The 13,661-nt window shown below is 39.0% G+C and overlaps 2 protein-coding genes across 2 annotated transcripts; both read left to right on the top strand.

Annotated features, from left to right (window-relative positions):
• The first annotated feature begins 535 nt into the window (after positions 1-535).
• Positions 536-1,526, top strand: LOC130711953 (21 kDa protein-like). Its single transcript, XM_057561757.1, has one exon. The coding sequence runs from the start codon at positions 604-606 to the stop codon at positions 1,201-1,203; it is 600 nt and encodes a 199-aa protein (XP_057417740.1). The 5' UTR covers positions 536-603; the 3' UTR covers positions 1,204-1,526.
• Positions 1,527-12,603: 11,077 nt separating this feature from the next.
• LOC130712874 (leucine-rich repeat extensin-like protein 2) lies at positions 12,604-13,518 on the top strand. The gene has a single exon (XM_057562689.1). The coding sequence runs from the start codon at positions 12,604-12,606 to the stop codon at positions 13,516-13,518; it is 915 nt and encodes a 304-aa protein (XP_057418672.1).
• Positions 13,519-13,661: the final 143 nt, after the last annotated feature.

Here is a 13,661-nt window from a genome sequence, read left to right as displayed (position 1 = left end):
TCTCTCTCTGATCTTGAATTGCTTGAGTGCATACTGTATATTGCAGGTAGATTTCCCTCCGTAGACATTCACGACACACTGCATTCATCACCTTGCTCCCCACCAAGCACCATCTCGTTCAGACTATGCATGTAAGGTCACCATTAGAGGTATAAATTAACATTTGGATTCAAATCATGGGAGAAAACACTACAAGTGATTGCAAGAGTAAGACAATCAAACTTTCAAAAATAATGTCCACATTCACTTTTAACCAACATTTTTTCTACATATAACTAAACTAATGTTTGTAAAGGTTAAAAGCTGCTAGAAAGATGTGTGTTAATTTTATGTATGGCAAAAAATGTATGTTCATATATGACCATCACTTAAAACTTTTTTTACAGTAGGAATAGAGATAAGGAAAGGAAATTTTTAAAAACACATTAGCAATGAAAGCTATGTGAATGTGGTTACCACTTTTGATTTTGCTTTGACTGGAAAAACATAAATAAAAACAATTTTCATTCCTCTAGTTTCCTATATAACAGAGCTACACATTCCTCTGCTTTGCATAACAATAGAAATCAACCAAAACTTCATCTCTCACAAAACCAAAGTCACATGACAGGAAGAGTTCTACTTCTGCTTTCTCTGCTGGTTCTGAGCCTTGTCCTTTTCACTGCTGAATCCGCAGTTGCAAGAGGACCAAACCCGAACCCAATAGAGTTCATAAAGTTCTCGTGCAGAGCCACACGCTACCCTGCTGTGTGCGTCCAAACTCTCACTCGATACGCGCACGTGATTCGCCAGAACGAGCAGCAACTAGCCATCACTGCCTTGACAGTGAGCATGTCCATGACCAAGTCAAGTGCATCATTCATGAAGAAGATGACAAAGGTGAAGGGAATCAAGCCAAGGGAACACGGTGCTGTGCAAGATTGCAAGGAGAACATGGACAACAGTGTGGATCGTCTTAACCAATCGGTGAAGGAGATGGGGCTTACCGCAGCCGGTAACGTGATGTGGCGAATGAGCAATGTGCAAACTTGGGTTAGTGCTGCTCTCACTGATCAGAACACTTGTCTTGATGGGTTTGCTCATCCTCAAATGGATAGAAACTTGAAGGCTTCTATAAGGGCCAGGGTTGTTGATGCTTCTCAAGTCACTAGTAATGCCCTTGCTTTGGTTAATCGCTTTGCCTCAAAGATTGAGACACCATAAGCGTGGTCTTTGGGTTTGGTTCAATTGTGTTCTAATAGTTTTTTGGCATTTCCTCTTTGTTAACATGCAACTCCTTCTCCTCTCCCCCAGAAGTGGCATGCATGTGTTCTAAACAAGTCTTTATTTGGTTTCATGTGGTTTTGTTCAAGTGTAATTACTAATTATATGTGTTTTGTGTGCTTCTGTAAGGTGTTTTTCAAGGATTTGTTATATGGATAGTGTTATGTGAGTTGTGTAATATTCTCTCTTCAAAAAGAAGCAGATTTTTAGTGAAGATCTCTGTTTACAAGTGCTTGAAAATTAATGAAAAAAGAATTATATTAGCCGGTTCCTTTTAGAATGAATTGATTTGTGTCTTGTTTTGGCTAAAGTTAGGAGAGGTTTTTTTTTCTTGACTGAGGTATTTTAATTGACAGCCACTAGTACCATGTTGGCTGAGCAATACTTCCCACATCATGTTACTATATAGTCTGAGATGGATCAGAACATTGATATCAAATCACATAGATGCCGGAAAGACAACTACAACTGAAAGAGTTCTGTACTATACTGGAATAGGCTACAAAATGGGAGAGGTACATGAGGCAACATCAACAATGGATTGGATGGAACATGATCAAGAAAGAAGGATTACCAAAGGGAAAGATAATATTGACATATTGAAATGCGTTTAGGCTCAAATATAATGACTCTGAAGATGAACATATTAATAGGGGAACATGCAAAAACTTCCTCTAATAGAATAGATTTAAGGCGTTGTTCCGATACCATATCAAAATATGAGAGTTTACAGTTTTGTACATTTCATTTTATTATTTAAAATATTAAAGACTAGGTTCCAAATTATATTTATAAACTTATTAAAGAAGGTAACATGATAAATCGAAGAAATAAGCACATAATCATTGTTGTCAATCTCTAGAGATATCTCTTAATCTCTTACGAGATTACGACATCACGTACCAAAAACGAGACTAGCGGGGGTAATAACTATTTTTTCAAATCTCGGCTGATATCTCGAGATATCTCCTAATCTCGTCTAATATCGCGAGATTACCGCGAGATTACGAGATTAGCTTGTTTTGTTAAAAATGTCAAAAAAATGTTTTGTCTAAGACTATTTCAGTCATTTAACCCACAAATTTTAGGGTTTTCACTCATCTCTGTCGTTCTTGCCACTCAACTTTGCCGTTCTTTCCACTTCTTCACTCATCTCTGCGTACGCAACCTTCACTCATCCTCTCGCATGACCACCAACGCAACTTCCTCCTCCTTCGACGCGGCTTCCTCCTCCTTTGGATGAAATCCAATCTGATGATGAATGGATAACTAAAGAGGTAGATGTAGAGGAGAATGATATTGATGGTCATGATGATATTGTGGACATCATTGAATTAGTTCAAGACAACATTGAGAATTTGGTTCTTGATCCTAATGTTGGAGGGTCTAAGTCTATCTCATATGAGGAAAAACATGATGGTGATGATGGAGATGATGATTCTAGTTGTTCTAAATTCGACGGTGTTGTAGGATTTTAAATTTGGATGACTAGTGACTTATGTGTTCTTGTTTTAAGTTTATCCTAACTTGTATTGATGTGTTTACTTGTTATGACTTATGTACCTTAGGTTTGGATATTTGGTAATTTTATGCATGATTTTAATTGTCATTGTTGGATAATTTTTAGTACTATTAGTGTAACTTAATCATTATTATAGTTTTAAAAGTATTATTTTTGCATGAGGTAATCTCTTACGAGATTACGTTACGAGATTACATTACGAGATTACCTCCCCTCCACGAGATTAGGTAATCTCTAGAGATTGACAACCATGCACATAATCACCCCATTTTCAATAGGTAAAAAATGGTCTAGATTTAATGCCCTAAAAGTCGGGATTAATCTCTATTATGTGAATGAAAGAAGAGTTGATGGTTTGAACTTTGATTAAGAAAATCTTAAAAACGAAAACATACGGTTGGAGTTGACCATGAAATTATTGTTGTTGTGCCTAAAGCTTGACTTTTACTATTCTTCGGCCTCAACGTTTTTCAAATTAAGTCTTTTGATGGGAAATATATTTTAAAAAGATGCAGATGGAGTTGGCCATGAAGTTGTCATTGTTGCCCCTGAAGCTTGGCTTTTACTTTTCTTCAGCCTCAACGTTTTTCATATTAGGCCTTTTGATGGGAAAGATATTCTGAAAAGATACTCTTGGAGTTGGCCATCAAGTTGTTTTCGTGGCGCCTGAAGCTGTTAAGTTTAAACGTTTTTCTATATCGCTTATCATGATTTGAACGATAACAATTTTAAGGGCTTAAGTGGAACACTAAAAGTTTCATATTTCAGGAACACTACGACTCATCATCTATGTCAACTTTGTTCTGTCCAAGCAAAATAATATATGAAGAAGACAGTTCAATTGCTGAGAAGAAGCTACAATTGATTGGTCAAGGCTTTTCGCCAAGCTCAAAGTGACCAAAAGAAAGAAGGAAAGAAGATCGTTTGAAGGATAAAAGACTTTCCAACGAAGAAAGTTGTAGTGTCTGAAGAATGAGCGTCATCTTCAAATAAGAAAAGATCTCAGACAAACTTGGAGAAGAAGTCTAAAGAGAAGATCATATGATCTGACAAAGCACAATGACCAAAACTGAAGTACAACGTTGTCACAATCAAGTTTCCATATCAGCTCACCAACGGATAGAAGCAAAGAGCAATGCTACCTAATAGCTGACAGACTACATCGTTTTGGCAAAAAGTCTTCATCAAACAGTGTCATGCATTTAATGGTACTGTGTTTGATCCAACGACTAGAATCTATGTGAAGTGCAAGCTCCAACGGCTATTATCTCTCACACAGAAGATCCAGAAGTTTTAAAAGCAAGACTTGAAGATTTCTGCTCTCAACGATCTGATCTCCATAGAACTAATTTTCAACAATCAAACTCAACAAGAGAAAAAGAAAGATATACACACAAGCTGAAGCGTCAATCTTTTGACATTGTCTACTTCAAGAAGAGATAACCTTACCCAAGAGTCAAATCTCATCATCCTACTTTCTCTAGAATTAGAAGTTAAAGTATATCCTTATAGTCAAATCTCATATCAAATACTTTATAGTTTCTGAGCCTGAAAGTCTTTACGATCACTCTTGTAAGAAGAAAATCTCGTAGATGAAAATCATCTTGAAAAAATTTGTTTAGGAGAATTCCTTGATAATACTTGTAGGAGAAGTCCTGAAGAATACTTGTAGGAGAAGTCCTTGATACTTGGTGAATAGTGAAATCTTGGTATAACCAAGGACTGGACGTAACCACATCATTTAGGGGTGCCGGGATAAAAGCCTGTGTGTTTATCGTTTGCTACTCTGCTCTTTTACCCCCTCCACTCAATGTTGGCGAAAAAGTTTCTAAAACTCATATTTGTTTGAAAAACCAGTTTTAGAACAACACAATTCAATCCCTCCCTTCTTGTGTTATTTCATTACATCTCAGAAGCTTGGGTTTTGCTATTCTTCGGCCTCAATGTTATTCATATTGTAAGATCAAGATTTCATCATGTAGTACAACTCTATGTTTTGATGATTACATGTTAACTATTATGTATGAACAATTATGGTACTCTAACGTTGTTTTCTGAGTGTTTAAGTGACAGGCTCTGACTCTGGTCAATACTCACACTTATCATAAGCACTATGCTCAAAGAGTAACCTATACAACGTTTTCGCACTCACTATGTTCTTTTGAACAGTAGTATATGCTTCAGAAGTTCTGAAGTTTACAAGCTCTGATATGGATTCAGATCACTTGAAGTTCTGAAGACCAGAAGTTCTGAAGGTCCAGAAGCTCTGAAGGTCCAGAGGCTCTGAAGGATCAGAAGTTCTGAAGGTCCAGAAGCTGAGAAGTGAAGACTCTAAAGTCCAAGAGTAAGCTGGCTCTGAAGACCAAGTACTTTCTACTCTAAGGTCCAGAAGCAGAAGTTACGAAGGCCAGAGGATCCAAGCTTCCCTCTGACTCTGATCACCAAGCTTCACAAGTTCCAACATGAAACATCGCTCTGATCAGAAGTCAACTAGGATAAAGGTCACGTCGCTGTCCAAGTTCAAAAGCAATTGTACTATCCTGACGACCTTACCTAAGATATTCAGCCACAGCAGAATCTGGAAGTTACAGATTTTCCCTCCAACAGTAGCAATCCATGCAACGGATACAACCCTAATCCTTGGAGTATATAAAGAGGCTGAAGTTGAAAGATGCCGCCTAAGAAACTTTGTTCAAGCTCAAGCAATATTTATATTCACTTAGCAATCTATCTTCAAACCGATCTTATTGTGTTTACCTTAGCTTTCTGAGAAGCATTTCATTGTAAACCCAAACATTCAAACAGTTAGTTTGTTTTTCCTTTAGGGACCAAGGTTGGTCAGATCCTTGAGAAGACTAAGAGAGTGAATCTTAGTGTTTACTAGTTCATTGTATTGTTAGTCACTGAGCAGGTTGCTAGTGCAGTTGTAACAAACTCTGTATAGTTGATTGCCTTCATTCTAAGAAGGAAGAAATCACCTTAGCGGGTGGACTGGATTAGCTTGAGGGATTTATCAAGTGAACCAGGATAAAATCCTTGTGTGCTTTCCTTAACTCTTATCTTAGCACTTCGCATTCTTTGTTTGAGAGATTTGTTAAAATCTCAAGTGGGAAAAGTTTTATCTGAAAACGTTATTCAAACCCCCCCCCTTCTATCGTTTTCCATACCTTCAATTGGTATCAGAGCGCAAGTTCTGATTACCACACCTAAGAGTGTTCAGTGATCCGGGCCGGTGTGAAAAACTAAGATGGCTACCACCACTGATGTGCAAAAGGATGTTTACAGTGCAAAGCCTCATGTCTTTGATGGACAAAGGTTTGAGTACTGGAAAGATAGAATCGAAAGCTTCTTTCTGGGCATCGATGCAGATCTCTGGGGTATCATAGTGGACGGCTACACGCGTCTAGTTGATAATGATGGCAAGAAGATTTCTAGAGAAAACATGACAGCTGAGCAGAAGAAGCTGTACTCGTTACATCACAAAGCAAGAACTATTCTTCTCAACGCTATCTCTTATGAAGAATACCAGAAGATAACAGATCGTGAGTATGCTAAGTCTATCTTTGATTCCTTGAAGATGACATATGAAGGAAACAAAAAGGTGAAAGAGACAAAGGCGTTGTCTCTAATCAGGCAGTATGAATCCTTCCAAATGGAACCTGATGAATCCATTGAGGATATGTTTTCCAGATTCCAGTTGATTATTGCTGGAATAAGACCCCTCAACAAAAGCTACACCACTGCTGATCATGTTATGAGGATCCTTAGAGGTCTTCCTGAAAGCTGGGTGCCCTTGATAACTTCTTTGACGTTTTCAAGAGACATTGAGCAGTTGAGTCTGGAAGAACTCATAAGCATGCTGAAGTGTCATGAGTTAGATCGTGTTGAACATCAGAAGCACAGAAAGAAGTCCATAGCCTTCAAATCCAAATCTGAAAAGGCTAAAGCTCTCCAAGCAGCTGCAGAAGAGTCTGAAGAAACCTCTGAAGATTCTGATGAAGAGGAGCTAACCTTGATCTCCAGAAGGCTCAGCCGCCTCTGGAAGCACAGGTAGAGCAAGTACAGAGGCTCATCAAAGGCCAAAGGAAAGCATGAATCTTCATCTGGTCAGAAGAAGTCTTCATCAAAGGAAGTCACTTGCTTCGAATGCAAAGAGTCAGGGCACTACAAAAGTGATTTTCCAAAACTGAAAAAGGACAAGAAGCCCAAGAAGCATCTCAAAGCTAAGAAAGGTCTGATGGTAACCTTTGATGACTCAGAGTCAGAAGAAGTTGGCTCTGATGGAGAAGTTGTTGAAGGACTCATGACAATTGTCAAGAACAAAGAAGCAGAGTCAAAAGATGCAACTAACTCTGAACCTGCATCATAGGAAGATCTAAACTCTGATGATGAAAATGAGGTATTCGCTTCTTTCTCAACCTCTGAACTTAAAGATGCTTTGTTTGAAATTATGGATAAATATAACTCTCTCTTGACTAAGCATAAAAAGTTGAAAAAGGATTTCTCTGTTGTTTCTAACACTTCTACTGAACATGAGAAAAGTATTTCTGAATTAAAAGTAAGTAATCGTGCTTTAGTAAACTCTAACTCTGTGCTCAAAAATCAGATTGTTAAGTTAGAAGAAGTTATTGCTTGTGATGCCTCTGATAGTAAGAATGAATCTAAATATGAAAAATCCTTTCAAAGATTCCTGGCTAAAAGCGTAGACATAATCTTAATGGCTTCAATGATCTATGGCGTAAGCAGAAATGGAATGTATGGCATTGGCTATTCTAGACCAAGTAGAAATGAGCCTCATATGCCTAAGGCAAAATCCTTGTATGAACATTTTGTACCCTCTGGTACTATATTGCCTGAACCATTGCCTGATAAAGTTGCTGACCCCCCTCTCAAAAGGGGAACCTTCTCCATGTCTAAATATCATGCTCAAATTCCTTTACGTTATCATGTTGAGAAACCCAAGGTTGTCAGAACCTCTGAGGTAACTAACAAGAAAGGACCCAGAAAGTGGGTACCTAATGATAAGATTATCTATGTTGCAGATATCCTTGATAACTCCACTAAAACACCAATCATGGTATATAGACAGTGGATGCTCGCGACACATGACGGGAAAAAGGCGTATGTTCCAAGAGCTAAAACTTAAGCCTGGAGGCGAAGTTGGCTTTGGTGGCAACGAGAAGGGTAAAATTGTTGGTTCTGGTACTATTGGTATTGATAATAGTCCATGCATTGATAATCTTTTGTTGGTAGATGGTTTAAATCATAACTTATTATCAATAAGTCAATTAGCTGACAAGGGTTATGATATTATTTTTAATCAAAAGTCTTGCAGGGCTGTAAGTCAGATCGATGGCTCTGTTCTGTTTAACAGCAAGAGGCGGAACAACACTTATAAGATCAGATTATCTGAGTTGGAAACTCAGAAAGTAAAGTGTCTTCTTTCTGTTAATGAGGAGCAATGGGTATGGCATAGACGGTTAGGGCATGCCAGTATGAGAAAGATTTCTCAGCTGAGTAAGCTTGACCTTGTCAGAGGCTTACCCACTCTGAAGTTTTCTTCAGACGCTCTTTGTGAAGAATGTCAGAAAGGCAAATTTACAAAAGTCTTTTTTAAGGCAAAGAATGTTGTTTCCACCTCAAAGTCGTTGGAACTTCTGTATATTGACCTGTTTGGACTAGTGAAAACTGAGTCTATAGGTGGCAAGAGATATGAGATGGTCATTGTTGACGACTATAGCCGTTGGACATGGGTAAAATTCTTATCCCGCAAGGATGAGTCTCATTATGTGTTCTCTACCTTTGTTGCCCAAGTGCAAAATGAGAAGGGTTGCCGGATTGTTCGTGTCAGAAGTGATCATGGTGAAGAGTTTGAGAATGGCAAGTTTGAGAGTCAGTTTGATTCCTACGGGATATCACATGATTTCTCTTGTCCTAGAACTCCTCAACAAAATGGTGTTGTTGAGAGGAAGAATAGAACTCTTCAAGAGATGGCTAGAACCATGCTTCAAGAAACTGACATGGCAAAGCACTTCTGGGCCGAGGAAGTAAACACAGCATGTTACATTCAGAACAGAATCTCTATCAGACCAATTCTGAATAAGACTCCTTATGAATTGTGGAAGAATATAAAGCCCAACATTTCTTATTTCCATCCTTTTGGTTGTGTTTGCTATGCTTTGAATACTAAGGATAGATTGCATAAATTTGAATCTAAATTTTCTAAATGTCTATTACTTGGTTACTCTTATCGTTCTAAAGGTTTTAGAATTTATAATACTGATGCTAAAACTATGGAGGAATCTATTCATGTTAGATTTGATGATAAGCTTGACTCTGACAAGTCAAAGCTAGCTGATAAGTTTGCAGATATGAGCATAACTGTTTCCGATAAAGGCAAAGCTCCAGAGCAAGCTGAGCCAGAGGCAGATGATCTAGAGGAAGCTGGTCCCTCTGATCCACAGCTTCAGAAGAAGAGCAAAATCATTGCCTCACATCCTAAAGAGTTGATTCTGGGGAACAAAGATGAACCAGTCAGAACCAGATCTGCATTCAGACCCTCTGAAGAGACTCTACTTAGTCTGAAAGGATTGGTGTCTCTGATTGAGCCAAAGTCTGTTGATGATGCTCTTCAAGACAAGGACTGGATTCTGGCTATGCAAGAAGAGCTGAATCAATTCTCTAAGAACGATGTCTGGAATCTTGTTCAGAAACCCAAAGATGTTCACATCATTTGAACCAAATGGGTCTACAAAAACAAGCTCAATGAGAAAGGAGAAGTAGTCAGAAACAAAGCAAGGCTAGTTGCTCAAGGCTACAGTCAGCAAGAAGGGATAGATTACACATAAACGTTTGCTCCAGTAGCAAGATTGGAAGCTATCAGACTGCTGATCTCATTCTCTGTGAATCACTACATAATTCTTCATCAGATGGATGTTAAAAGTGCTTTTCTGAATGGATACATCTTAGAAGAAGTATATGTGCACCAACCTCCTGGTTTTGAAGATGAGAAGAACCCTAACCATGTCTTCAAGTTGAAGAAATCTCTCTATGGTCTGAAGCAAGCTCCCAGAGCATGGTATGAGAGACTAAGCTCATTCCTTCTGGAAAATAAGTTTGTAAGGGGTAAAGTAGATACAACTCTCTTTTGCAAAACTTACAAAGATGATATCTTAATTGTGCAAATTTATGTTGATGATATTATATTTGGATCTGCTAATCTATCTCTTTGCAAGGAATTTTCTGAGATGATGCAGGCTGAATTTGAAATGAGTATGATGGGAGAACTTAAGTATTTTTTGGGAATACAAGTTCATAAAAAACCAGAAGCAACTTACATCCATCAGAGCAAGTACACAAAGGAACTTCTGAAGAAGTTCAATATGACAGAATCTATAATTGTTAAGACTCCAATGCATCCTACATGTATTCTGGAGAAAGAAGATGCTAGTAGCAAAGTGTGCCAGAAGCTCTATCGTGGTATGACAGGTTCACTTCTATACTTAACTGCATCTAGACCAGATATTATGTTTAGTGTACACTTATGTGCTCGATTCCAATCAGATCCGAGAGAAACTCACTTAACTGCTGTTAAGAGAATTCTCAGATATCTGAAAGGTACCACTAACCTTGGCTTGATGTATAAGAAAACATCAGAGTATAAGCTTTCGGGTTACTGTGATGCTGATTATGCTGGAGATAGGACTGAAAGGAAAAGTACTTATGGAAATTGTCAATTTCTGGGAAGTAATTTAGTCTCATGGGCAAGCAAGAGGCAGTCAACTATTGCACTATCCACTGCAGAGGCAGAATATATCTCAACAGCTATTTACAGCACTTAGATGCTCTGGATGAAACATCAGCTAGAGGATTATCAAATCCTTGAGAGAAATATTCCAATTTACTGCGACAATATTGCTGTTATCTCACTCAGTAAGAATCCAATCTTACATTCAAGGGCAAAGCACATTGAGGTAAAGTATCATTTTATTAGAGATTATGTTCAGAAGGGCGTACTTCTTCTGAAGTTTGTTGATACTGACCATCAATGGGCAGATATCTTTACAAAGCCCTTAGAAGAAGATAGATTTAATTTCATACTGAAAAATCTGAATATGGACTTTTGTCCAGTATGAGGATGGATCAGAACCTCTGACTATGTTATCAGAAGATGTCTAGTTCATAAGGTAACTTTGTCAGATGCTGAGTACCCATTGGTGCTTACTCTGAGACAAGACAGCAAACGTGTGTCAGTCTTTTCTGATGCCTCGTTCCTTGAGCCCCTCCGGACAATCTGTTGTAATGAGTGTAGATGTGCTTATTCTCCACCGTGTGTTTTTGTGTATTAACTGCTCATAATCATGTCTTTAATTTCTAGCCGTTGATTTTACTTTTGTTTTACAACCACCAACAGTTACTTTCAACTACGCACACACGTTCTCCACCGCTCTCTATTTTCGCGTCTCTCTCTTATTTGCAAAAACCTAAACCTCCTTTTCTCATTCTCTCGTCTCTCTTTCGCTCATCCTTCTTTCTACCCAAACCTTCATCACCATGGATAGATTAGAAATGGCTGATTCTGCTAATGGAAGAGTGTTTCCAAATTTGGTAGTGGGTCTTCCAACGGGTCAAGTTGGTCCTGCTCCTCCTTCAAGATCCACTGAGTCTACTCAAGCCGCAAATTAAGAAACTGGGAATGTTATTCCAATTGCTCAGAGAGGTTGTGCAGTTACCTGCAATTCTCCTCCAGAAGAACTTCAAGTTCTTTCAGAGATGCGTTTTGACCTCAACAACATCGCTGCAAATGGGTTTGATCTTCGTCCTGCAGTGCAAGCTCAAGGCTGGGAAGGGTACTTCTCTAGACTTACCGGTCCAGCCTATTACAAATTGGTGAAGGAATTCTGGAAACATGCTGATTGTGATGATCTTCAAGTGGTTTCCTACGTGCTGGGAAAAAAGATCATCATCACTGAGAGATCTATTGCTCTGCTTCTGGGTGCATAAACCATCAATGGCTTCAGGTTTCAGACAAGCGAACCCAAGACAAAGGGAACCAAAGACAAAATCAACAAGGCGTTGTACTCTACCTGGAAACCGGGCAAAGGTGATTGCAAGACAAAGGATCTTCCTCCTGATTTGAGAATTTGGCACAAGATTATACTGAAGTGTTTCAATCCCAGACCAAAGGGAAGTTCTCCAGACTATATCAACTTCAATCAGAAGGTGATGTTGTACTTCATTAAGGCTCACAAGAAAATCTGTCTTCCTTTTTTCTTGTTCACCTATCTCAAGGATTGCATTAGAAAGTCGAGAACAACTGCAGCCTCAACCAAGCCTACAATCAAGTATATTCCTTTTGGAAGGCTACTATCTGATATCTTCATTGAGAGCAAGTTGATAGAAGCTCTGACCAAAGCAGGATGCTCTGAAGATCTTTCAACTACTGTTGGAGATGCCTTCGCTCCTACATCAATGAAGAAGATGGGTCTGATAGATATGAAAGTTGAAGCTGAATCAGCTGCCACAATAGATGAAGTCAGGAAAAGAAGAGTCCCTCTCACAGACTACCCACTCTGGTCAAAGGCTGATGATCCAGAGGCAATCATGTTCTATCTTGATGATCTGAAGAGGCAAGGCTTTGAAATTGATGTGGATGTGTTCTGCCAGAAGCTCCTGATTTTGAATCTTCCAAGAAGAAGAAGACCAAGAGGAAGCAAGAGGATACTGCTGAAACAAAGGATGACTCTAATGGTGATGATGATGAGCAACCACCTCAGAAGAAGAAAAAGAAGGTCAGAATTGCTCCAAAGGTTATTCAGATGGAACCTACTCGAGCAGCAATTACTTCCAGAGTTACCAAATCTTCAGTCAGGAATTCAAGTAAGTTCATTATTCTTACTGATGAAGATGAATCTGATGCTGTTGATGTTGTGTCTAACCCCACTCCAACCTTAGCTTTACCTTCTCCTATTCCTGAATCCACACCTGTTGTTCAAACAACCACTCACATCTCACCACCTAGGCCTTCATTCTTTCAACCTTCCATTGAGGAAGAACCCCTCTGGCAAATGCTTCAAAATCCCAAACCCTCTGAACCAACCTCACCTATTATACTTTCATATAATCCACAAACCTCTGAAACACAAGCTTTTGAAAAACAAACCTCTGAAAAGCCAGACTCCGAACCAAAATCACCTGATCACTCTGATCGAGAAAATCTCTCTCCCGCTCCATCTGTTTCCTTTCCTACCAACACTCAATTTTCCTCACCATCCAACAAATCTGAATCCAATCGCCAATTCGTTCAAATTGCAAGTGAAAGGATCTCAGAGATTCCTGAGCATTTCATCCAAGTTCCAAGTCCAAACCGCTATCCTGGACCTAGACCAGAACCTCTGGTTGCTCCTAATTTCACAATCAATGCGGTCCCTCTAAACTCAGCATCACCTCCTCCTCCCTCTCCTCCTTCTTCTCCTCCTCCTCAGAAGGAAAAGGATATCCCCAAAGGGTCCCTTTCAAATCTCTCTTCAGTCAAATCTGCTGATTTTGAGTTTCCAAATGTTGACACTGGCACTTCAAACCAAAACCCTGAGACCAATACCACTGCTCCTAAGACTCTGAATATTGGCTCTCCTCAAGGTACCTCTGAAGCCACTAGCAGTAATCATCCTCCCTCACCTGAAACCAATATGTCCATCATCCCATACACTTACCCTAAACCAGACACTCTGTAAGACCCAAGTTTTAAGCTTAGAATAAGTGGAAGAGATTTCCATTTACGATTAGGTTTGACGTATCGTGAACGGAAAACCTGAACAAGAGTTTATCGAATGGAATAAATTTATGAAGGAGAAAGTTCAGGAAAAGTCAAAGGATT

This window comes from Lotus japonicus, chromosome 4 (assembly GCF_012489685.1).
Source record: "Lotus japonicus ecotype B-129 chromosome 4, LjGifu_v1.2".
In the NCBI taxonomy this organism is placed as follows: domain Eukaryota; kingdom Viridiplantae; phylum Streptophyta; class Magnoliopsida; order Fabales; family Fabaceae; genus Lotus; species Lotus japonicus.
The sequence above is the reverse complement of the archived record's forward strand: the minus strand, read 5'-3'. Positions and strand labels throughout refer to the sequence as shown.